General features: G+C 56.3%; 1 protein-coding gene across 1 annotated transcript; it reads left to right on the top strand.

Moving 5' to 3' along the window:
• The first annotated feature begins 8,815 nt into the window (after positions 1-8,815).
• On the top strand, positions 8,816-11,602 carry LOC144949945 (forkhead box protein B1-like). Its single transcript, XM_078879938.1, has one exon. The coding sequence runs from the start codon at positions 9,341-9,343 to the stop codon at positions 10,427-10,429; it is 1,089 nt and encodes a 362-aa protein (XP_078736064.1). The 5' UTR covers positions 8,816-9,340; the 3' UTR covers positions 10,430-11,602.
• Positions 11,603-26,996: the final 15,394 nt, after the last annotated feature.

Below are 26,996 nucleotides of genomic sequence, written 5' to 3'. Positions count from 1 at the left end.
GGTGACACTCTCACCCCTCACTGTGACCCCCCCCCTTCACCGTGACTCACTCTCACTGTGACACCCTCACCCCTCACTGTGACTCACTCTCACTGTGACCCTCTCACCCCTCACTGTGACCCCCCCCCCCCCACTCTGTGACTCACTCTCACTGTGACACTCTCACCCCTCACTGTGACCCCCCCCCCCCCCACTCTGTGACTCACTCTCACTGTGACACCCTCACCCCTCACTGTGACTCACTCTCACTGTGACCCTCTCACCCCTCACTGTGACCCCCCCCCCCACTCTGTGACTCACTCTCACTGTGACACTCTCACCCCTCACTGTGACACCCTCACCCCTCACTGTGACTCACTCTCACTGTGACCCTCTCACCCCTCACTGTGACCCCCCCCCCCCCACTCTGTGACTCACTCTCACTGTGACCCTCTCACCCCTCACTGTGACCCCCCCCCCCCACTCTGTGACTCACTCTCACTGTGACACCCTCACCCCTCACCGTGACTCACTCTCACTGTGACACTCTCACCCCTCACTGTGACTCACTCTCACTGTGACCCTCTCACCCCTCACTGTGACCCCCCCCCCCACTCTGTGACTCACTCTCACTGTGACACTCTCACCCCTCACTGTGACTCACTCTCACTGTGACACTCTCACCCCTCACTGTGACACCCTCACCCCTCACTGTGACTCACTCTCACTGTGACCCTCTCACCCCTCACTGTGACCCCCCCCCCACTCTGTGACTCACTCTCACTGTGACACTCTCACCCCTCACTGTGACCCCCCCCCCCCACTCTGTGACTCACTCTCACTGTGACACTCTCACCCCTCACTGTGACTCACTCTCACTGTGACACTCTCACCCCTCACTGTGACTCACTCTCACTGTGACCCTCTCACCCCTCACTGTGACCCCCCCCCCCCCACTCTGTGACTCACTCTCACTGTGACACTCTCACCCCTCACTGTGACCCCCCCCCCCTCACTCTGTGACTCACTCTCACTGTGACACTCTCACCCCTCACTGTGACCCCCCCCCCCCACTCTGTGACTCACTCTCACTGTGACACTCTCACCCCTCACTGTGACCCCCCCCCCCTCACTGTGACTCACTCTCACTGTGACACTCTCACCCCTCACTGTGACCCCCCCCCCCTCACTGTGACTCACTCTCACTGTGACACTCTCACCCCTCACTGTGACCCCCCCCCCCCTCACTGTGACTCACTCTCACTGTGACACTCTCACCCCTCACTGTGACCCCCCCCCCTCACTGTGACTCACTCTCACTGTGACCCTCTCACCCCTCACTGTGACCCCCCCCCCACTCTGTGACTCACTCTCACTGTGACCCTCTCACCCCTCACTGTGACCCCCCCCCCCCACTCTGTGACTCACTCTCACTGTGACACTCTCACCCCTCACTGTGACACCCTCACCCCTCACTGTGACTCACTCTCACTGTGACCCTCTCACCCCTCACTGTGACCCCCCCCCCCACTCTGTGACTCACTCTCACTGTGACACCCTCACCCCTCACTGTGACCCCCCCCCCCCCTCACTGTGACTCACTCTCACTGTGACCCTCTCACCCCTCACTGTGACCCCCCCCCCCCCACTCTGTGACTCACTCTCACTGTGACACTCTCACCCCTCACTGTGACCCCCCCCCCCCCTCACTGTGACTCACTCTCACTGTGACCCTCTCACCCCTCACTGTGACCCCCCCCCCCCCACTCTGTGACTCACTCTCACTGTGACACTCTCACCCCTCACTGTGACTCACTCTCACGGTGACACTCTCACCCCTCACTGTGACCCCCCCCCTTCACCGTGACTCACTCTCACTGTGACACCCTCACCCCTCACTGTGACTCACTCTCACTGTGACCCTCTCACCCCTCACTGTGACCCCCCCCCCCCCCACTCTGTGACTCACTCTCACTGTGACACCCTCACCCCTCACTGTGACTCACTCTCACTGTGACCCCCCCCCCCCCCACTCTGTGACTCACTCTCACTGTGACACCCTCACCCCTCACTGTGACTCACTCTCACTGTGACACCCTCACCCCTCACTGTGACCCCCCCCCCTTCACCGTGACTCACTCTCACTGTGACCCTCTCACCCCTCACTGTGACCCCCCCCCCCCACTCTGTGACTCACTCTCACTGTGACACCCTCACCCCTCACTGTGACTCACTCTCACTGTGACCCTCTCACCCCTCACTGTGACTCACTCTCACTGTGACACCCTCACCCCTCACTGTGACCCCCCCCCTTCACCGTGACTCACTCTCACTGTGACACCCTCACCCCTCACTGTGACTCACTCTCACTGTGACCCTCTCACCCCTCACTGTGACCCCCCCCCCCCACTCTGTGACTCACTCTCACGGTGACCCTCTCACCCCTTTCTGTGACCCCCCCCCTCACTGTGACTCACTCTCACTGTGACCCTCTTACTTCCCACTGTGACTCACGAACTCTCGCTGTGTAAGACTCCCCTCTCAATGTGAGACTCATTCCCTCGACGAGACTGACTCGTTCGCGCTCGCTCGACTCCGCTGTGACGGGCAAGTGGAGGCAACACAGCGACACGCGGGAAATGTGAAGCTGCGAATTGATTTGTAAATTCACTTCGGACCGCATCGTTAAAATCACGAACGAATCATTCTCATTTGTTTACTTCAAGTATTTCAGCTGGAGAATCCCTGGAGATGGAGCATGACACGTGTGCGTCCAAACACAAGCGACTCTCATGCTCACACATAGACACAGACCCTCCCGACTGGCTTGGTAGACCGCTGGGGCGAGTGCTGTGAGCGAGCACTACCTACGAAGGCCGGAGCGGCACACGCAACAGGGTGGAGTGGCCAGGAACACATCAGGACGCCTTTGCACGTATCTTGAACTTCTTTCGCACCGCACGTAGCTAACCGTGCTAATCGGAGGTGCGGAAGGACAACAAACTAAACACGAAACCATCCACGTCCAGGTTGTCCCCCCAACGTTGATGTTCATCACAACCCAGGGGAGGCCCAGGACCGGTTCAGGTATCACTCGCCACTGATGTTCGCTGAACTCGTAGGGGATTCCGCGACGCTCATTCAATGTGCTAACATATACAGTACACACATACACATAACACACATGCACATAACACACACACACAAGACATACCACGCATACACATAACACACACACATACACGCCGAACACAGACTACGCGCGTTCATATGCCAACACCACGTCATGCCCATGCAAACTGGACGACACCTGACTCCACATGCCCTGTGTGTGCGTGTGTCTTTGTATACGTGGGGGGAGCGGTGGTGTAGCGGTTAGCGCGCCGCTACACGAACCCGGCTTCCAGAGTTCGATTCCCGCTCACGGCCAACATCGGTGACGAATATTTGAACGGGTCCTGGGCTTTACACACCTCACCAGTGCATCTGCTGAGTACCGTGGGGTGTGAACATCGCCACTAGGGAGACAAAGGCGGCCGGGCGTGGTCCTGGCCACCCACCCCCTCGTGTGCTTGCTAACAGTCTGTTAAAGGCTATACGGGGGATCTTTGTATTTGTAGTGGATATCTGCTGGTCTCGAGTTTGATTCCCGCTCACGGCCACGAACATTGGTGACGCGAACAGCACTCGCCCCGACAGCCACGTGACGCAGCGGTTCGCGCACTGCGCTACGAACCCGGTGGCCCGAGTTCGGATGAGTGTTTGGTGCGATGTGTGAACATCGCCTCGAGGGGACAGAGTCGGCCGGGCGTGGTGCTGGCCTCTTGTGAACATGTTTAGGCTATCTGGAGATCTTTGTATATGTGTGCGTGTGTACATTTATGGGGTAAATATAAATATTTAATCGTCGTAAAAATACACAAAAATACTCTAAAAAAATACACACGCACAATGCAAACCACACATATAGAATGCACCACACATATACATAAATACACAACACGTATACACTTAACACTTACATACAAATATCCCCTTATAACTGTTGGTGCATGTGTTGTTATCGAGCACCTATGAAAGCCAGAACAGCACACACGGGGGTTGTGTAGCCAACACCACGCCAGGCCGCCTTTGTCCCCCCAGTCTTGATTGTTACATAATCCACCAGATACTCGTTTTGAAGGCTCGAGGAGGCCCAGCACCGGTTCGATATTCGCTGTTAGTGAGCGGAATGGAACTCGGGTCGACGGATTTGGAGCGCAGCGCTAAACTGCCGCTCCCCACGACGCACACTCTGGTGTGCACACGTGACGCTTGCGCCGGCGCTTGTGCCAGGCTGGGTTCACCTTGAACCCACGTGAAGTGTCGAAGGTTCGTTGGAAGGTCACGGGACAGACCTAGGTGTTTTGGGTTAACTGAGATGACTGAGGAATAGACCACCTGTGCTCCCCACTGTGCCGGCTTGCTGCGTTTTATCCGCTCGGTGCTCCGCTTATTGTTGTGAGCGTCGTTCTTCTGCCCTCCTTTGTTGCTGGAGGGCGACTGCCTCCAACTGCCCAGTAGCAGCGTCCTTCACGAGCCTCCTCCACAGAGGCCGATCTTGACACCGCTGGTACCAGTCATCGACAAGTCCACTCAGCTCCATATCCTCCTGTACCACATCACTCCATCTCTGTTCTAGCTCTTGCCGGACCCGTTTATATATACTGTACATACACACACTATACGTACACAGATATACAGGCCACGCACATTAATAAACACGTAAGCGTCAGATAATTTGCGTGTGAGTTTGTGTACAAATGCATGAATGCGCCTGTGTATACGTGCGGTGTGTGTACGTGCGGTGTGTATACGTGCGGTGTGTATACGTGCGGTGTGTATACGTGCGGTATGTGTACGTGTGGGGTGTGTACGTGCGGTGTCTCTACGCGTGATGTGTATACGTACGGTGTGTATACGTGCGGTGTGTATACGCGTGGTGTGTGTACGTGCGGTGTGTATACGTGCGGTGTGTATCTGTATGTGAGAGTGTATACGTGTGGTGTGTATACGTGTGGTGTGTATACGTGCGGTGTGTATACGTGCAGTGTGTGTACGTGCGGTGTGTATACGTGCGGTGTGTATCTGTGTGTGAGAGTGTATACGTGTGGTGTGTATACGTGTGGCGTGTGTACGTGCGGTGTTTGTATGTGCGGTGTGTATATGTGCGAGGTGTATACGTGCGGTGTGTATCCGTGTGTGAGGGTGTATACGTGTGGTGTGTATACGTGCCGTGTGTATACGTGCAGTGTGTGTACGTGCGGTGTGTATACATGCGGTGTGTATCTGTGTGTGAGGGTGTATACGTGTGGTGTGTATACGTGCCGTGTGTATACGTGCAGTGTGTGTACGTGCGGTGTGTATACGTGCGGTGTGTATCCGTGTGTGAGTGTATACGTGTGGTGTGTGCACGTGTGGTGTGTATACGTGCAGTGTGTGTACGTGCGGTGTGTATACGTGTGGTGTATGTACGTGCGGTGTGTGTACATGCGGTGTGTATACGTGTGGTGTGTGTACGTGCGGTGTGTATACGTGTGGTGTGTACGTGCGGTGTATATACGTGCGGTGTGTATACGTGTGTGAGGGTGTATACGTGTGGCGTGTATACGGGTGGTGTGTACACGTGCGGTGTGCATACGTGCGGTGTGTATACGTGTGGTGTGTATACGTGTGGTATGTACACGTGTGTATACGTGCGGTATGTGTACATGTGGGGTGTGTACGTGCGGTGTCTCTACGCGTGATGTGTATACGTGCGGTGTGTATACGTGTGGTGTGTATACGTGTGGTGTGTACATGTGCGGTGTGTGTACGTGCGGTGTCTATACGTGTAGTGTGTATGCGTGCGGTGTGTATACGTGCGGTGTGTATACGTGCGGTGTGTATACGTGTGGTGTGTGTACGTGCGGTGTCTATACGTGCGGTGTGTATACGTGTGGTGTGTATACGTGCGGTGTGTGTACGTGCGGTGTGTATACGTGTGTGAGGGTGTATACGTGCGGTGTGTGTACGTGCGGTGTGTGTACGTGCGGTGTGTATACGTGCGGTGTCTCTACGCGTGCCTACGACCTGGGACGAGTACTCGTGTGAAGAGCTGTCACCTGCGGTTGTGTAGCGGACCCGGCAACGCGGGTTCCATTTTCCCTCGCGTTTAACACCAGTGACAATTATCCTGGGCCTCCCCTAGGTCGACTCAGCCTCAAATGAGTGTCTAGTGAGGTGTGCAAACATCGCCACTGGGGAGATAAAGGCGACCGGACGTGGTGCTGACCACCCACTCGTGTGCCGTGACAGCCTCCATAGGCGTTGCTCGCTAACAGCACTTGTCCCAACAGTCTGTTGAGGCTACACGGGGGATCTTTATCTTACGCACACAGGCGGACCCGAGTCTTCTCATCCCAGCGCCACGCACACCGTGCCTGCCTTTGTCTTCCCTGTGCTCATCTTTACACCGCCCCGGGTACTCAGGTAAGGCTGAGGAGTGCGATAGTCAAATTCTGGTGGTCGGGTTCGTAGGACGAACTCGTGACACGCACAGAACACACAAATATACTCGCGATACAGTAAACCGCCGTTGTCTGCGCTCCTTCAACGGAGGAACATCGTTAAGACGCGAACTCTCTCCTGAGCCCCTTTCGTGGCGAGCAGACCTCGATATTGGCATTTATCTCCAGAATATACTGGCATACGAAAGAAGATAACGAAATGTACAGAGACAATGATCTCCCATATACCTCTTTGTTGGAAAAGTGTTGTTAGCGAGCATCTGTTAAGACCGTCACGGCGAACGAGGGGGTAGGTGGCTAACACCACGCCAGGCCGTCTTTGTCTCCCAAGTGGCACCAGGAACTAATTTTAAATTGAGTTGAGGAGCGCCCCAGGACCGGTTCAGATAATCATTACCGATGTTGGCTTTGAGTGGGAATCATAGTGGAGTCGCCGGGTCCCTGCGCCCAGCGCCCTAGCCTCTAAGCTACCGCTCCACGCACACGCACACAGACATACCGAGACACATTCACACGCACACAGACACACGCACATGTTGTGTACGGGGAATATTAGCGCCGTGGTCAGTGCACTGCGCAACAAACCCGGCCACCTGACTTTCATGCCCTGCTCGCGCACACAAAGATCTCCAATAGAACCTTAACAGACTCGTGGGTTACGTGATGTTTGCGAGCACCTAATAAGGCCAGAACGGGACACGAGGTGGTGGGTGACCAACCCCACGCCCGCCAATGCTGTTCCTTTAGACACGGCACCAGGTACTCATTTAAGGCAGAGTCAATCTATGGAGGCCAAGGACCGGTTCAAATATTTGCCACTGTTATTGGTCATAAGCAGGAATCGAACTTGGTTCGCCGGGTTCGTAGCACAGTGCGCTAACCACTGCGCCACCGCTCCCGACGCACACAGATACGCACATTTTAAATACCGCGTGGTTATATATACAAAGACAAATATTCCCCCTACAGCCTTAACAGACTGTTGGGGCAAGTGCTGTCAGCAAACACCTATGAAGGCCAGTACGGCACACGAGGGGATGGGTGGCCAGTACCACGCCCATGCCGCCTTTGTCTCCCCAGCGACGATGTTTTGCACAGCGCTCCAGGAACTCATTTGAGGCTGAATCGACCTAGGGGAGGCCCGGTTCAACACAACAGTGTTGATCGTGAACGGGATTCACCAGGTTCGTAGTGCAGCACGCTAACAGCTACACTACCGTTGTACACGCACGCAAATACAAAGATGCCCCGTATAGCCTTAACAGACTACTGCGGTAAGTGAGCGAGCACCTATAAAGGCCGAATTGAGGCTGAATCGACCTAGGGAAGGCCCAGGACCGGTTCAAATAATCGTTACTGGCCGTGAGCGGGAATGGAACTCGGGTCGCCGGGTTCGTAGCGCAGCGCGCTAACCGCAACCCTACACAAAGACAAAGATCCCCCATATAGCCTGAACAGACTGTTGGGGCAAGTGCTGTTAGCGAGCACCTACGATACACGAGTGGGTGGGTGGCCATTACCACGCCCGACCGCATTTATCTCCCTAGTGGCGATGTTAAAATACACCGCACTAGGTACTCATTTGAGGCGGAGTCGACCTAGAGGAGGCCCAGGGTCGGTTCAAATAATCTTCACTTGTGTTGTCCATGAGCGAGAATCGAACTCGGGTGGCGGGGTTCATAGCGCAGCGCGCTGATAACGACACGACCGCTCTCCATACCCACACGCGCACATGTCCAGAGCCGTTCACACAGACACGGGGGGGGGGGGGCATCGTGCTCAGTGCCGCGGGGCGCGAGGCGCGCGGTTTCACGGGTCTCGGTGACGGCGCCGAGCCACCACGAGACTCGCGAAGCTCCTCCCGTGTCCCTCACGGCTCCCGTATCGTAGAGCTTCCAGTGGCTTCCGTGTCCCGTGTCCCCTCGTGTCTCAGTCTGCCGTGTCCCCTCGTCTCACAGTCTACCGTGTCCCCGTGTCCCGCATTCCAAAGTCTTTGGTGTCTCCCATGTCCTGCATCCCCATGCGCCGTGCCGGCTATCTCCGTGTCCCGCATTCCCATGTCCCGTGTCCCAGTGTCCCGGAGCGCGCCTTACAGATTGGGGAGCGCAGGATGATGGGGGAAGGGGTTTAGAAAGGGGGGGGCGGGTAAGGCGAGGGGTGTGGGTGCAGGGCCGTGCGTACCCCCCCCCCGTAACGCCCCCAACCTCGCGCGCCCCCCTCTATTGTCCTGCGCTCCGCCCTCCGCGCGTTGCGATGCAGCCGATTGGCCCAAAGGTGTCCGAGTGAAAAAGGTGCAAATGAACCCAGATGAGGCCTTCGCGGGGCCATTGTCCTGTGATTATGGAGTGAGGAAACATTAATGAAGCCACTCCGGGGGTGAGCGCGACTCGCGAACGTCAGAGACGCGGAGAGGCGGACGCGCCCCGTGCTTCCTGCGAGGCACCCAGCCCCGTCTCGCGGACCGCGTCTCGAGTCCAGGCAGTCGATGCAGTCCATGCAGCGCAGCCTCGCGGGTCTGGTCTGCCCAGAGCAGAGAGCCGAGTCCACAGAGGCGATCCGCGACATCGTGAGGGGAGAAGCGACGTCGAGTCCCCGCCGTGCTGCGCGTCGTCTCCCTCTGTCGCCGCCGTTCGCACCGTAGAGGAACTTTCACTCGAATCCCGAGAGAGCGAGAGGGGAGAATCGGAGTAGAGGGGAGGGAGCGGGGGAGCGCACGGCTCTCGGCTGCGCGGAGAGCGGCGACTCTCCTCCTCCTCCCGAGCGCGAAGCGAAACTTGGACGCGCGCGGGGCCGCGTCCCGGCGCGCCCAGAAGATGCCGAGGCCCGGGCGGAACACGTACAGCGACCAGAAGCCCCCGTACTCGTACATCTCGCTCACGGCCATGGCCATCCAGAGCTCGCAGGAGAAGATGCTGCCGCTCAGCGAGATCTACAAATTCATCATGGAGCGCTTCCCCTACTACCGCGAAAACACGCAGCGCTGGCAGAACTCGCTGCGCCACAACCTCTCCTTCAACGACTGCTTCATCAAGATTCCGCGGCGACCCGACCAGCCCGGCAAGGGCAGCTTCTGGGCCCTGCACCCGGCGTGCGGGGACATGTTCGAGAACGGCAGCTTCCTGCGACGGCGCAAGCGCTTCAAGGTTCTGCTGCACTCGGCCGGCAAGGAACCCGCGCCCTCCCCATACTTCCAGCACCACGCTCACCACGCGCACCACGCGCACCACGCGCACCACCAGCAGCAGCAGCAACAACAGCAGCAGCAGCAACAGCAGCACGCGGCCAAGCTGCGTCTGTCCCTGGCGGCCAGCGGGGCCCACCTGCCGCAGTTCGCCGCCGCCGCCGCGTACGGCATGCATGGGCTGCCGCCCGCCTCCAGCTTCAAGCACCCGTTCGCCATCGAGAACATCATCGCGCGGGATTACAAGGCGATGATGGCTGCGGGCGGCCTGGCGCTCTCCGCGGCTGTGCAGCCCGTGCCCACCAGCTACCCAGTGGCGGCCGGGCTGGCCCCCGTCGTGGGCTCGCTGGCCCCGGGGTGGCCGCACATGTACGCCACGGGGGTTCTGCACGACGCGGCGACCGCGGGCCCCGTGGCCGTGCCGGGCCTGCGCACCAGCGACTACGGCGCCTACGGAGTCCCCATCACGCCGCTGGTGTGCGGACACGCGGCGCAGGGCCTCCCCGCGGTGCCCGTGCCCATCAAGCCCGCGCCTCCGCCGCCTCTCCCGGCTCCCGCGGCCGCCTCGCTCCTCCTCGCCGGGGCCTCCCCGCGGCCCTCCGGGCCGGGGGGTTCCCCGACCTCTCCCGCCGCCGCCGCCGCGCACAGGAGCCCCTCGCCCGGGGGGCACCTCCCGTCGTGTCCCCCGCCGGGTGCCCTGCGGTCCGTGTCGGTGCACTGAAGGAGCAGCGCGACGGGGAGACGGGGACACGCGAACTCTCGCCTCGCCCCAACACACGCGGGTTTGGAGTGCGGGTTCATGGAGCGTCACCACCACCACCCTATCATCCTCATCACCACCACCACCACTCTCATCAGACACCATCGTAATTGTCATTATTATTATTTCTCCGTCTGCCTGTAGCGATATTTGGCCGGCAAACAGTTTCGCAAGAGATGCTAGGGCGACGCAAGGTATACGATCTGAGCTGATGTAAAATGTGATACGTGACATGCGAGGTGTCAGGCGAGAGGTTTAGCACGTGAGATTCGATTCATGAGACGTGAGATGGGAGCTTTAAGATGTGAGGTCTAGGATGCGAGGTGTTATATGTAAGTTGTTTATTGTAAAATGTGAGCTGTATGGCTGTGAGATGCAGAGAAGTAATAAGTAGGGCTGTAAGATATAAGGTGTCAGATTTACAATGTGAGATGTGAATTGTAAGAGGTCAAATGTTTGGTGTAAATCTGATCTGAAGTATGCGAGTTGTACAATGTGAGATTGAGATGTCGGAGATTCAACCAGACGCACTTTTTTCGTGAGTCCCACTTCCTCTTCGTGAGGTCTCGGCTGCTGTAAATAAAGGAGGTGTAACGTGTAAAGCACGTGACTATGTGTGTGCGTTACACGTGTGTGTGTTGTACAGCACGTGACGATGTGTGCGTTACACGTGTGTGTGTTGTACAGCACGTGACGATGTGTGTGCGTTACACGTGTGTGTGTTGTACAGCACGTGACCATGTGTGTGCGTTACACGTGTGTGTGTTGTACAGCACGTGACGATGTGTGTGCGTTACACGTGTGTGTGTTGTACAGCACGTGACGATGTGTGTGCGTTACACGTGTGTGTGTTGTACAGCACGTGACCATGTGTGTGCGTTACACGTGTGTGTGTTGTACAGCACGTGACGATGTGTGTGCGTTACACGTGTGTGTGTTGTACAGCACGTGACGATGTGTGTGCGTTACACGTGTGTGTGTTGTACAGCACGTGACGATGTGTGTGCGTTACACGTGTGTGTGTTGTACAGCACGTGACGATGTGTGTGCGTTACACGTGTGTGTGTTGTACAGCACGTGACGATGTGTGACGAGGAGGTGTGTGCACTGCACGCGCGTGATGTACATGACGAGGTGTGTGCACTGCACTGACCTGTACCGTGAGTCTATTAAACAACCGCTGCATGCATGGCGCGACCGGGCCCGTGTCTCCTTCTCACACAACAGCTGCTGCTGCGGAAACAACCACAAACACTCAGCCACGGGGTTGATGATCGTGGAGGCGAGAGCCAAACTGCGCTCGTTTCCCGTTTCATTCTCATCACCGATATCAGACGAAACCATCACTCGCGACTTCTGGAGAGCGTGACTCTCCAGAGCGATGCGAGTGATTCGCCTGCGCTGTGTATTGCAGAGTTTGTCGTCGAACTCGGACCCGTGTCTAACCGAGAAGGACCCTTGCCTATAAACATCCATCCGGCTGTTGACCAAGATTGGTTCAGGCGAGCCAGACTGCTGCTCATGGGACAATCATTGGAGAACACTGGTCGGGAGTTTTTCTTGAATGGAACAAATTGTCTTGAAATTGTGCACTCCCAGAAGCCCCGTGTGGTTGATGGAATGTGTAGTCACGTGTTTATTTGGAGAGACAGGTATGTGAAGGAAGGCGAATTTGCGTTGCTATTCGAGGTGAGAGCTCGGGACGGAACGGGTGCGAATTCGCGCGGGCTGGGCGCATTCTCCTGGAGAGTAGATCTCGAGAGCGCACGCGGGGAGCGCAGCCCCGACGGCGTGTAACGTGCTCGCCGCTGTGTGCGCACGGTGCGCACACACTCATAGCCACACACACACACACTTTATGACTCGCGGTGGTTATTAAGAAGTGCGCGTGATTAATAGCAAGCCTACAGTTACTCTGTACACACGACTTCAGTAAACACAACTTCAGTCATCACGACATAAATATTCACGGCATCAATAAACACGAATCTAGTAAAACACGACTTCAGTAAACACGACATCAGCGAGACAATCGCTGCGTTGTGTTACGAGTTCCTGTGAGGTATCACGACGCCGCAAACGTAACGCAACATCCGAGCGGGCATCAGCCTCCTCCTCGTATCTGTCCCGTGCGCGGAGTACACACGGGGAGCGTACACACAGAGTACGCACAGAGTACACACAGAGCACGCACAGAGTATACACAGAGTATACACAGAGTACGCACAGAGTATACACAGAGTATACACAGAGTACACACAGAGTACGCACAGAGTACACACAGAGTACGCACAGAGTATACACAGAGTATACACAGAGTACACACAGAGTATACACAGAGTACGCACAGAGTACACACAGAGTACGCACAGAGTACACACAGAGTACGCACAGAGTACACACAGAGTATACACAGAGTACACACAGAGTATACACAGAGTACGCACAGAGTACACACAGAGTACGCACAGAGTATACACAGAGTATACACAGAGTACGCACAGAGTACGCACAGAGTACACACAGAGTACACACAGAGTATACACAGAGTACACACAGAGTATACACAGAGTACACACAGAGTACACACAGAGTACGCACAGAGTACACACAGTACGCACAGAGTACGCACAGAGTGCACAGAGTACGCACAGAGTGCACACAGTACACACAGAGTACACACAGAGTATACACAGAGTACACACAGAGTACACACAGAGTACGCACAGAGTACACACAGAGTATACACAGAGTACACACAGAGTACACACAGAGTACGCACAGAGTACACACAGAGTACACACAGAGTACGCACAGAGTACACACAGAGTACGCACAGAGTACACACAGTACGCACAGAGTACGCACAGAGTGCACAGAGTACGCACAGAGTGCACACAGTACACACAGAGTACACACAGAGTACACACAGAGAGCATTGCCACGGAGAGAGCACTCGTCGGCAGAGTACGTGCAGTGCAGAAGAAGAAGAATTCCGCACGCCCGCGGCGTGTGCCGCGGAGACGCGGGCACACGCCGCGTGTTCTCGAGGCATACGATCACACAAAGATCCCTCCCGGATAGCCTTAACAGCCTGTTAGAACAAGTGCTATTAGCAAGCCCCTATGAAAGCCCGCCCGGCACACGAGGGGCTGGGTGGCCAGAACCACGCCCCGGCCGCCTTTGTCTCACTAATGGCGATGCTGACACATCACACCAGGTACTAATTTGAGGCTTAATCGACCTAGAGGAGGCCCAGGACTGACTTAGATCATCGTCACTGGAGTTGGTGGCCGAGAGGGGGAATCGAACTCGGGCCACGGGTTCGTAGCGCAGCAGGGTAACCGCTACACTACCGTTCCCCAAATACATATGAACGCATACACTTACAGGCACACATACATATTCTATATACACAGTATACATACACACATATATGCAGACATACACGTATGTACAGTATATAAAACAATATATATGTACAGACGGTCGTTACTAACTGATGCCAATTCTAATGCTGTTGCCGATTCTTCCATCAGGTCTCGAGAGCTGAGCATTGGCACTGATCTCGACGCCTCTGTACTGATGCCGAGAAAAAAAAAACACGAGAATCAACTTCGTCCAAATGCCCGCGACTGCCGTGCACGCACGCGCCGCGGTGCGTGACACGAGGCCGAGGCCGTCACGCGTGCACCGCACTGCCAATGCTCAATGCGATTCTCGTGTACAAACTCGCGTTTATGAATGTGTCTGGGTATGTATATATCTACTTATGTGTGTGTGTAACGCATACACAGGTCTGCGTTAGTGTTTCACGCGTGTGCACATGAGTGTGAGAATACTCGCATGAGTACCACTTGTGTCAGGAAGCCAACGGTCACTTAAGCAGGAAATAACGACCTGACTCTCACTATGCATGTACATGGTACCACTGATGTATACGTGATACCAATATTTACCTATAGTATAGTCCTACTGTGTATGTTGTGCAGGCTTCTAATATACATTCGTGCAGTACCGTACGATACATGCGTATCGGCGCCAAATATGTACACACCGCGTATGCATTTCACGTGTGAGAGACAGCAAATATTAATACGTGGGCGTCGTTTGACCATACTTCACCACGCTGGTCAGAACGAGTTGCTGACGAGAGGGGGCGGGGGATGCAGCACCAGTTCAGATGTTTCTCGCCACTGACGTGCGCCGGGCAAGTGGGAGCGAGGACGCGACTCACCGGGCTCTGAGCGCAAGGGAAGCGACCGGCACTCGCCACTATGCATCTATCTACGCACACGTATGTATATGTGGAAGTGTATTGTATGTCAGAAAATACACAAACACACGTATGTGCGTGTGTGTGTGTATATATGTGTGTATATATATGTGTGTATATGTGTGTGTGCGTGTGTGTGTATATATATATGTGTGTGTATATATGTGTGTGTATATGTGTGTGTGCGTGTGTGTGTATATATATATGTGTGTGTGGGGAGCGCTAGCGCAGCGCGCTTACCGCTGCGCTCCGAACCCGGCGGCCCGAGTTGTACTCCCGCTCACGGCCAACACCAGTGACGATGATCTGAAACGGTCCTGGGCCTCCCCGAGGTCAATTCAGCCTGAAATGAGTACCTGGTGCTGTGTGTAAACTTCTCCACTGGGGAGACAAAGGCAGTCGGGCGTTGTGCTGGCGACCCACCCCTTCGATACACGTGCCGCCCTTCAAAGGTGCTCGCTAACGGCACTTGCCCCAACATTATGTTAAGGCTATACGGGTATCTTTATATTTGTATATATGTGTGTGTATATATGTGTGAGCGAGCGATATATGAATCGGTCCTGGGCCCCCTTCGGCAAGCCTAACTGACCAGAGTGGTGAAGTATGGTGAAACAACCCCCACGACCGACGGCGTGGAGAGGGCTTCATCCGGCAGCGGAGTAACAAAGAGCTGTAAATTAATGTTCATACTGTATGTGTACGTGCGTGTATTATGCATACCTATGTATACACACAGCCAGCGTATATATTGTGTGCATAAATGTGAAATACACATCGTGTTTGTACTTACCGTGTATTCGGCACACAAACACAGCGTACATCATTGGCGCACACAGCCCGTGTGTACATTGTATCCACACACCACGTGGCAACAGGTGTCATCGGGGTCGCTACTTTCTTCAGCGCAAGACACGCCACGGGAGGCAAATTACTCGGTTCGCCGACACTGCGGCCCGTGTGTTTACCACGCGGCATGAATCAAGGCCCCGCGAGTGATCTGCACGCCCGAAATATGGTTTACAATGATTCCCGTTATACCTGTGGGGTCGTGACTACATTGGTGCTAAGTTTCAACTCTTTGAGCATCATTAAACTTTACGTGACTCAGGACTGCCGTCTACAATGTATCACACGTGTGTGTGTGTAGAATAGTACAGAGACAAAGATCCCCCTATCCCCCCCCCCCCCAGAGACTCTGGGGCAAGTGCTGTGAGCGAGCACCTCGATGAAGGCCGGCACACGACGGTTTGGGCCGTCAGCACCACGCCCGGTCGTTTTTCTTTCCCTCGTGTCGATGTTTGCATGTAATACCTGGTACTCATTTGAGGCTGAGTTGACCTCGGGGATGCTTTGGACCAGTTCAAATATCCGCCGCTGTTATTGGGAGTGAGTGGGAATCGAACTCGGGTCACGGGGTTCGTAGCGCAATGCGCTAACCGCTGCACCACCGCTCCCCAAATGAGCACCGAACAGAGCTGCGTGCTGTTGCCAACTGAGCCCCGAGACGAGTCCAAGAAGTCGGTTCGCAGGTTCGTGAGACGGTTGGTCCCTCTCTACAATGGGGGTTCGCAGGTTCGCGAGACGGTTGGTCCCTCTCTACAATGGGGGTTCGCAGGTTCGTGAGATGGTTGGTCCCTCTCTACAATGGGGATTCGCAGGTTCGTGAGACGGGTGGTCCCTCTCTACAATGGGGGTTCGCAGGTTCGTGAGACGGGTGGTCCCTCTCTACAATGGGGGTTCGCAGGTTCGCGAGACGGTTGGTCCCTCTCTACAATGGGGGTTCGCAGGTTCGCGAGACGGTTGGTCCCTCTCTACAATGGGGGTTCGCAGGTTCGTGAGATGGTTGGTCCCTCTCTACAATGGGGATTCGCAGGTTCGTGAGACGGGTGGTCCCTCTCTACAATGGGGGTTCGCAGGTTCGTGAGACGGGTGGTCCCTCTCTACAATGGGGGTTCGCAGGTTCGTGAGACGGGTGGTCCCTCTCTACAATGGGGGTTCGCAGGTTCGCGAGACGGGTGGTCCCTCTCTACAATGGGGGTTCGCAGGTTCGTGAGACGGGTGGTCCCTCTCTACAATGGGGGTTCGCAGGTTCGTGAGACGGGTGGTCCCTCTCTACAATGGGGGTTCGCAGGTTCGCGAGACGGTTGGTCCCTCTCTACAATGGGAGTTCGCAGGTTCGCGAGACGGTTGGTCCCTCTCTACAATGGGGGTTCGCAGGTTCGTGAGATGGTTGGTCCCTCTCTACAATGGGGGTTCGCAGGTTCGTGAGATGGTTGGTCCCTCTCTACAATGGGGGTTCGCAGGTTCGTGAGACGGGTGGTCCCTCTCTACAATGGGGATTCGCAGGTTCGTGAGACGGTTGGTCCCTCTCTACAATGGGGGTTCGCAGGTTCGCGAGACGGTTGGTCCCTCTCTACAATGGGGGTTCGCAGGTTCGCGAGACGGTTGGTCCCTCTCTACAATGGGGGTTCGCAGGTTCGCGAGACGGTTGGTCCCTCTCTACAATGGGGGTTCGCAGGTTCGCGAGACGGTTGGTCCCTCTCTACAATGGGGGTTCGCAGGTTCGCGAGACGGTTGGTCCCTCTCTACAATGGGGGTTCGCAGGTTCGCGAGACGGTTGGTCCCTCTCTACAATGGGGATTCGCAGGTTCGTGAGATGGTTGGTCCCTCTCTACAATGGGGATTCGCAGGTTCGCGAGATGGTTGGTCCCTCTCTACAATGGGGGTTCGCAGGTTCGCGAGACGGTTGGTCCCTCTCTACAATGGGGGTTCGCAGGTTCGCGAGACGGTTGGTCCCTCTCTACAATGGGGGTTCGCAGGTTCTCGAGATGGTTGGTCCCTCTCTACAATGGGGGTTCGCAGGTTCGTGAGATAGTTGGTCCCTCTCTACAATGGGGATTCGCAGGTTCGCGAGACGGTTGGTCCCTCTCTACAATGGGGGTTCGCAGGTTCGCGAGACGGTTGGTCCCTCTCTACAATGGGGGTTCGCAGGTTCGTGAGATGGTTGGTCCCTCTCAACAATGGGGGTTCGCAGGTTCGTGAGATAGTTGGTCCCTCTCTACAATGGGGATTCGCAGGTTCGCGAGACGGTTGGTCCCTCTCTACAATGGGGGTTCGCAGGTTCGCGAGATGGTTGGTCCCTCTCTACAATGGGGGTTCGCAGGTTCGCAAGATGGTTGGTCCCTCTCTACAATGGGGGTTCGCAGGTTCGTGAGATGGTTGGTCCCTCTCTACAATGGGGGTTCGCAGGTTCGTGAGATAGTTGGTCCCTCTCTACAATGGGGGTTCGCAGGTTCGCGAGACGGTTGGTCCCTCTCTACAATGGGGGTTCGCAGGTTCGTGAGCTGGTTGGTCCCTCTCTACAATGGGGGTTCGCAGGTTCGTGAGATAGTTGGTCCCTCTCTACAATGGGGGTTCGCAGGTTCGCGAGACGGTTGGTCCCTCTCTACAATGGGGGTTCGCAGGTTCGTGAGCTGGTTGGTCCCTCTCTACAATGGGGGTTCGCAGGTTCGTGAGACGGTTGGTCCCTCTCTACAAAGGGAGTTCGCAGGTTCGCGAGATGGTTGGTTCTTCTCTACAATGGGGGTTCGCAGGTTCGCGAGACGGTTGGTCCCTCTCTACAATGGGGGTTCGCAGGTTCGCGAGACGGTTGGTTCCTCTCTACAATGGGGGTTCGCAGGTTCGCGAGATGGTTGGTCCCTCTCTACAATGGGGGTTCGCAGGTTCGCGAGATGGTTGGTTCGTCTCTACAATGGGAGTTCGCAGGTTCGCGAGATGGTTGGTCCCTCTCTAGAATGGGGGTTCGCAGGTTCGCGAGATGGTTGGTTCCTCTCTACAATGGGAGTTCGCAGGTTCGCGAGATGGTTGGTCCCTCTCTACAATGGGAGTTCGCAGGTTCGCGAGATGGTTGGTTCCTCTCTACAATGGGAGTTCGCAGGTTCGCGAGATGGTTGGTCCCTCTCTACAATGGGGGTTCGCAGGTTCGCGAGATGGTTGGTTCCTTTCTACAATGAAAGTTCGCAGATTCGTGAGATGGTTGGTCCCTCTCTACAATGGGAGTTCGCAGGTTCGCGAGATGGTTGGTTCCTCTCTACAATGGGAGTTCGCAGGTTCGCGAGATGGTTGGTCCCTCTCTACAATGGGGGTTCGCAGGTTCGTGAGACAGTTGGTCCCTCTCTATAATGGGGGTTCGCAGGTTCGCGAGACGGTTGGTCCCTCTCTACAATGGGGGTTCGCAGGTTCGTGAGATGGTTGGTCCCTCTCTACAATGGGGGTTCGCAGGTTCGTGAGATGGTTGGTCCCTCTCTACAATGGGGGTTCGCAGGTTCGTGAGATGGTTGGTCCCTCTCTACAATGGGGGTTCGCAGGTTCGCGAGCTGGTTGGTCCCTCTCTACAATGGGGGTTCGCAGGTTCGCGAGACGGTTGGTCCCTCTCTACAATGGGGGTTCGCAGGTTCGTGAGATGGTTGGTCCCTCTCTACAATGGGGGTTCGCAGGTTCGTGAGATGGTTGGTCCCTCTCTACAATGGGGGTTCGCAGGTTTGCGAGCTGGTTGGTCCCTCTCTACAATGGGGGTTCGCAGGTTCGCGAGACGGTTGGTTCCTCTCTACAATGGGAGTTCGCAGGTTCGCGAGCTGGTTGGTTCCTCTCTACAATGGGAGTTCGCAGATTCGCGAGATGGTTGGTTCCTCTCTACAATGGGGGTTCGCAGGTTCGCGAGATGGTTGGTCCCTCTCTACAATGGGGGTTCGCAGGTTCGCGAGACGGTTGGTCCCTCTCTACAATGGGAGTTCGCAGGTTAGCGAGCTGGTTGGTCCCTCTCTACAATGGGGGTTCGCAGGTTCGCGAGCTGGTTGGTCCCTCTCTACAATGGGGGTTCGCAGGTTCGCGAGACGGTTGGTCCCTCTCTACAATGGGAGTTCGCAGGTTCGCGAGCTGGTTGGTCCCTCTCTACAATGGGGGTTCGCAGGTTCGCGAGCTGGTTGGTCCCTCTCTATAATGGGGGTTCGCAGGTTCGTGAGATGGTTGGTCCCTCTCTACAATGGGGGTTCGCAGGTTCGCGAGCTGGTTGGTCCCTCTCTACAATGGGGGTTCGCAGGTTTGCGAGACGGTTGGTCCCTCTCTACAATGGGGGTTCGCAGGTTCGTGAGATGGTTGGTCCCTCTCTACAATGGGGGTTCGCAGGTTCGTGAGATGGTTGGTCCCTCTCTACAATGGGGGTTCGCAGGTTCGCGAGACGGTTGGTCCCTCTCTACAATGGGGGTTCGCAGGTTCGCGAGCTGGTTGGTCCCTCTCTACAATGGGGGTTCGCAGGTTCGCGAGACGGTTGGTCCCTCTCTACAATGGGAGTTCGCAGGTTCGCGAGCTGGTTGGTCCCTCTCTACAATGGGGGTTCGCAGGTTCGCGAGACGGTTGGTCCCTCTCTACAATGGGAGTTCGCAGGTTCGCGAGCTGGTTGGTCCCTCTCTACAATGGGAGTTCGCAGGTTCGCGAGACGGTTGGTCCCTCTCTACAATGGGGGTTCGCAGGTTCGTCCGTAAGTGTGGAAATCGTTCTGTTGGAAGGTTGATTAGTAGGTCAGAGAGTTATCCATTCAATACTATAGAAACAAGAGTAAGTGGATCTTGATTAGACAAATACATGTGGGTTCATGTGGGTTAGATGGTAAGTAGTGGGTTAGATAGTAGTGTGGATTAATGAGGTAGTAAGTGGGTTACTTTGTAAGTGGGTTCGTAAGTTAACGAGTCAGTGAGTAGATTAATTAGCAGGGACATGGACGGGGTAGTTTCTGTGCACCGCGTGCACTGTACGGGGGGTCACGGGGCAGCGAGGGGACCAGGGGGTGTGCGTGTGTGTGTGTATATGTGTGTGTGTATGTGTGTGTATATGTGTGTGAATATATATGTGTGTGTGTGTGTTGGGGGGAGCGGTAGTGTCGCGGCTAGCGCGGTAGTGTTGGGGTTAACGTTGTCCGCTACGAACCCGACGACCCGAGTTCAATTCCCGCTCACGGCCAACATTGGTGACGACTATATAAACCGGTCCCGGTCCTCCCCTAGGTCGACTCAGCCTCAAATGAGTGTCTGGTCCGGTGTGTAAACATCGCCAGTAGGTAGACAAAGGCGATGGGCGTGGTGCTGGTCACCCACACCCTCGTGTGCCGTTCAGAGGTGCTCGCTAACAGCACTTGCCCCAACAGTCTGTTAAGGCTATAGGGGGATATTCATCTTTGTGTGTGGGTGCGCGTTTTTGCGCGTGAGGGGTGTGGGTGTGTGTATATGTGGATGTGTGTGTGCGTGGACGCGTGGTGTGTAGGCATGGAGTGGATGTTGGAGGTGCGTGTGTGTGTTAGGGGATGAATGGTGTTGTGTGTATTGGCTCGGTGTGTGGCTGTGTGTGTGAACGTGCGTCCATTCACTGCGCGCGTGGGGGTGTGAGTGGGGTAGGGTCCTTGTGCTTGTGTGTGTCGGTATTTATGGGTATGTGTGGGGCTGTCTGTGTGTGGGAGTATGTAAGTCGAGTTGTGTGTGTGTGTCGGGATTTGGGGTATACGCGTATTTGTTTATGTGTCCTTTTGTGTATGGCGGTCCATGTCTATGAGAAGATGTGTTTGTGTGTATGTGTGTACGTGTGTGTATGTGTGTACGTGTGTGTATGTGTGTACGTGTGTGTACGTAACTTTGTGTTCGTAGTTAGCGCCTGCGCTATAAACTCGGCCACCCGAGTTCGATTAACAACCACAACCAACATCGGTGACGAATATCTGAACCGGTTCCGGGCCTCCGCTAGGTAGACTCAACCTTAAAACGAGTACTTGGTAAGCTGTGTGTAAAACATCACCACTGGAGACACAGAGGCCGCCCGGCGTGGTGGTGTTGGCCACACCACCCCCTCCTCGCGCCGTTCTGGCCTTCATAGGTGCTCGCTAACAGCACTTGGCCCAACAGGCGGTGTAGGCTATACGGGGGACCTTTGTCTTTGTGCGTGTGGGGGTGGGGGGTGTGTTGGGTGGGAGCCGTTCCCAGCCAACGCCTTCGTTAAAATGCATGAGCTCGGCCACACAGGGGGAGCCGCGCATTCATCAGCAGCAGCAGCGACGCGGGCGAGGGGAGAGAGACCGCGACTCCTCCTCCTCCTCCTCATCGCGAGTGCGGGCACGGCCCGGACCACAACGCCTTCCGACAACGGCGGAAGACATGGGGGGGGGGGGTGCATGGTGGAGACATGGGACAGAGAAACGAGGGAAACATGGGAATACACGGGGAGAACATCATGGGGGAAACACACGGAGGAGACACGGGGGAGGCAATGCGAGTGCACGAGACAGATACAAGGAGACACGTGGGAGAACAGCGGGGAGATCTGGAAAAGTCTGAGCGAGAGTCGAGAGCAGTGATTCCGGGTCCGCGAGCCACCGCGAGCCACCGCGAGCCACGGCACACAACGTGCGTGGGCACACAACGTGCGTGGGCACCAACGCGACTGCCTCGCGAGCCACTTCCCGTGCTGAGCCCTCCGCCGCGTCAGAGCGACAGAAGCAGAGACGTGGTGGGGGCGCGATTTCAGGGTTTTGTGCGAAGTGCCACCCCCCGTGCCGGCTCTGGTCGCTGCAAAGTGCGGCGTGGTGAGGCGCCCCCACCACCCCCAACCCTCAAAACCAACAACAAATTATCTCATTAATCTCATTAATATGTCTCAATCGGCCATGAAAGGGCGGCCCCCGCTGAGGCTGCCACTCTCCGTCACGTCCCCGCGCTGCGCCGTGTCCCTCGTCCCGAGCGCGTGTCTCCGGTCCGCCCGATGGCGAGACGAGGACTCATACAACTATAACATAGATCTTATTTAGTTTGACCAGGTCAGGCCCGCTGAGCTAAATAGCGATCTCACCACAAATGATAACTCAACGAAGTGACTTGTCATGTGGAAATGTACAGCAGCCAAATACTCTAAACGCATCTTTCTAAATGTGGAGGGAAAAACCCGGAGGACCCGGAAAAAAAAGTCCACGCGACCACGGGGAGAACACGGGAACTCCAAATCTACAGGCGTCGTCAGGGTCGGGATCGAGGCAGGCGATGCAGCCGACATCTCGCCACCGTGGCGCCCCTGTTCGTGCGGGGGGGGGGGGGCCGTGGGCCGACGCGCGGCCGCGCTGTGGAGCTCACTGGGCCCCACTGGGCCCCACTCGGCGTCGCTCGGCTTCCTCTGCCGCGGCCCCCCGGACTCCGCGGGGCCGCGGATCGGCGCAAAGCAAATAAATTAGAATTCTGTCAGTTTGTGCAATTGAGTAGATCAAATAAAGGGGCCCGGCACTTCATTCAAACGCGTTCAGCCTCAATAGCAGCGCGGGGAGAATGGGCGCGCGGTGACCAGGCCAGCGCTGTGGGTTTAGGGTCTTTGTGAGGAGGCCGAGGCGCGGCCGGGCAGGAGCCGCGGCGGCCGGGCGCTCACAGCCCGAGCTTTGTTGCCATTGTTCGAGGGATCCTCCGGGTTTGACTCCGCGTCACTCGCTGGGGAGAGCGCGGGGAGCGAGAGGAGGGGGGGAAGAGGAACGAGGGGGGGGGGGGGCAGAGAGGGGAGGAGGACGAGTTGTCGGAGGTATGGGAGGGAAATAATAGAGGGGGGCGGAGGGACGGGATAGAAGAGTATAGTTACCGGAGGAAAAGGGAGGACGTGAGGAAAGTTAGTGAGGGGAGGGACGGGGAAGGAGGAGGCGGTGGAGTCGGAGTTACTGGAGGCGGCAGAGCAGGACTTGCAGGCAGCTGCTGTCGCGGGCGATCTGTCCGTCTTCCCGCTGTCAGCTGCGCCAGGACAATAACAACCACACACGCACTCACCTCCTATTTCCCGCGCCTCCGATTATCACGGTTGGCTACGTACGGTGCGAAAGAAGTTCGACGAACTGTACATGCGTACATGGAGAAAACGCTTTCGCGTGCAGCTCTCCCCTCCTCTTTCGCTCTCTGGAGTTGTGTCCCTCTCATCACAGGTGGCAACCCTACCCATGGTCACAGTGCGATAACCACTGCGCCACCGCTCTCCACATACCACACATACATGGGTGGACATTCATCGGGCTCGCGCCCCGGACCTGGCGATGAGCAGGGTAGGGGGGGTCCGCACTGATCATCCCCGCCCCCAATAGACGCGGCTCCGCTAATTGAATATTTACCGCAGCTCCGCGCTAAACGAGCAGCATCGGGCGGCGGCGCCGCACAACCGCGTAAATCTCGGGGCCCACGCGCCCATTACCTCCTCCCATCCACATTCATTACCGTTCAATTAGCGATATCATACCCCTGGCGACACTTAAATTAATCCACTCCAGCGGTAAACTAACAGAGGCGTGGCGGCGAGGCGCGAGGGGGGGGCTCAGTGAGGCGCGGGGGATCGGTTGCGTCCCGTCTGGCCCCCTCTCGTCCTTGTTGCTCCACTGCTCCGCACCCCCAGCCCCTCGTTCCCTCTCTCTCTCCTGGTCAGAGCACGCCCTTGATCAGAGACCGCGTCTTCATTGGAACCGCGACCACCGCCAGTTGCGATGTTTACACACCGCACGAACAACTCGTTTAGGGCCGAGTCGCTCTAGGATGAGCCCCCGGACCGGCTCAGATATTACTCGCCATAGATGTTCGCCGTGTCCGTAAATAAAAATGTGTATCCTGGGTTCAAAGAGCAGCGTCGCAGTAATGCCAGCGCCACGGCTGACAAAGCCAAAGGCCCCCCGTATAGCCTCTAATAGAATGTTGGGGGAAGTTCTGTTCACGAGCACCTATGAAGGTCGGCATGGCACGTGATGGATGGAGTAGGTGACCAGAGTCGTGCGCGGCTTCCTTTGTCTCCCTAGTGGGGATATTTACACACCACACCAGGTTCTCATTTGAGGCTGAGTCGACATAGGGGAGGCCCAGAACAGATTGATATATTCATCACTTGTGCTTGCCGTAAGTGGGAATCGAATTTGGGTGAACTGGGTTCGGAGCGCAGCGCGCCAACCACGACACTACCTCTCACAGGCACATACACAAGCACACACAAAAACAACAATCGCCATTCGCCACTGAGTGACGGTGACGTCACCACGGCGCTTGTGCCAGGCTATGTACACATTGAGGCCACACACACACGTACGCACACTCACACCGACTCAGGCAGGGTTACTAGCGCCGGGGTTGCGGCCCAGAAGCTGCGTGTGGGAGCGGCATGATAATGATGGGGTCAATGATGGGGTCAATGATGGGGTCAATGATCTCCGCGCGGGGGGTCAAGTGGTCGGGGGAGATGTGTGCGCGTGCCTATGAGTGTATGTAGGTCTCAGAGAGGGGAGCGGTAATGGAGTGGTTCGAGCGCTGCACGACGAACCCGGGGACTTTGATTCGATTTTTTCTCACGGTCACCACCAGTGACGATTATTTGAACCCGTCCTGGGCCTCCCCTAGGTCGACTCAGTCCAAAATGAGTACCTGGTGCGGTGTGTTAACATCGCTACTCGGTAGTCAAAGGCGGCCGGGAGTCGTGCTGGCCACCCACACCCTCGTGTGCCGTTCCGGCCTTCATTGGTGTTCGCTAATGCCACTTGCCCCAACAATCTGTTAAGGCTATACAGGCGATCTTTGCCTGTGTATGTATCATACATACGTATACGTTTTATGCACGTATTCGTGTACATATATTATGTGTGCGCGTCGGTTTGTCTTTTGTATGCATTGTGTATTTGTGTGCGAAACTGTTTATTGGGCGTCTGTGCGGATACAAATACCGTATGTGTCTACACGGAGGCGCTAGCGGTGAATAACATTACATCGTCTGAAGATTGGTACCTCCTCTAACGCCTCCTCATGCCGTTTGGTATCGTTCGCCCTTTGTAATAAATCAAGGTAACTAACTGGTCGTATGCTTGAGGGACAGTGGAAAAGATCCGGCCTTGAACCCCACTACAAGATCAGAAGATCGAGACGACATCGTGGCAAAGGCCGTTGATTCCACCTCATCGACACGAGCGAACGCTCCCCTTCGCCAGATCCCGCATCTGATCTGCCCTGAGGGTCTCATCCCACCATTTGCCTCTACACTCGCGCAGAGACTCATGGACTCACACACAAATGCATCGACTCACACGGACTCAAATGCCTGCCCTCAGAGTCTCCCATCACCTGCTCTCACGCCAGTATCATCCATCACCGCTTGGTCGCCAGACTCAAGTGCCTCCAATGGCTGTCTCGCCCTCCACCACCCTGCGCACGCGGGTCCCACCCAGCTCTTTGCTCATCCCACCGCTACCCCCCCGCCCGTGCCTATACATGCCACTGCCACGCCTCGGGGCGCCTAACGCCGCTCTCATTGGTCTCTGGGTGTTCGTAACCTCTGCGGAGACTCGGCGAGTTCGGGCCTCCGAGTGGCTCGGGCCGCGCCGCTCTTTTCACGGCGTCGCGTCCGTGCCCTTTATTATCGGCGCGCCGCGTCGCCGGGTAATTAGCGCGGCGCGCGATGCAGAGGGCCGCGCCGAGGAGGATGCAGCCCCGGCAATTAGGCGACGAGCCGCCGCCAGGCGCGAGCAACAAGGTCGCGTCACGTCACGGCCACTCCCGCTAATGAATGAATCCCGAGCGAGGGCAGGCGCGTAAACACACGCGCACGCGTCTAAACACGCATGTGCACACACATGTACACACGTACAAACATCGCCGTATCGCCTTCACAGAGCGTTGGGACAAGTGCTGTTAGGGAGCAACTATGAGGGTAGGCACCACGCCCCGCCGCCTTTGTCTCTCGAGTGACGATGTTTACACATCGCACCAGGTACTCATTTGAGGCTGAGTCGACCTAGGGGAGGCCTAGCACCCGATCAGATATTCGTCACCGATGTTGGCCGTGAGCGTGAATCGAACTCGGATAGCTGGGTTTGTAGCGTAGTGCGCTAACCACTGCGCCACCCCTCCCCACATGTATTCGCATACACGCATGTAACGTTCGAGCAACTTCCTGCTGCTAAAACAACCATCGAGATGGTGCTCATCTCGTGTTCACAGTCTTGTGGAGGCAGTGGTGGAAATTCCGCATTCCCATGGTGGGGGCGAGTCTCTCTGGAGGACGAACACCGTTCACTTGCCCGGAAAGTGCTCCTCAGTCAATTGACCCCAGACGGGGCCGATCCTATTATCCAATAGGCACAGTTGGCACTGTGCCAAGGGCCTACGAAAACGAAAGGGCCTTAGACAATTTCTTTACCATGTTTTTTTGTTTGTATGATAA

The sequence above is a fragment of the Lampetra fluviatilis genome, chromosome 3, assembly GCF_964198595.1.
Source record: "Lampetra fluviatilis chromosome 3, kcLamFluv1.1, whole genome shotgun sequence".
NCBI lineage: Eukaryota > Metazoa > Chordata > Hyperoartia > Petromyzontiformes > Petromyzontidae > Lampetra > Lampetra fluviatilis.
This window is presented reverse-complemented; position numbering and strand designations above follow the sequence as displayed.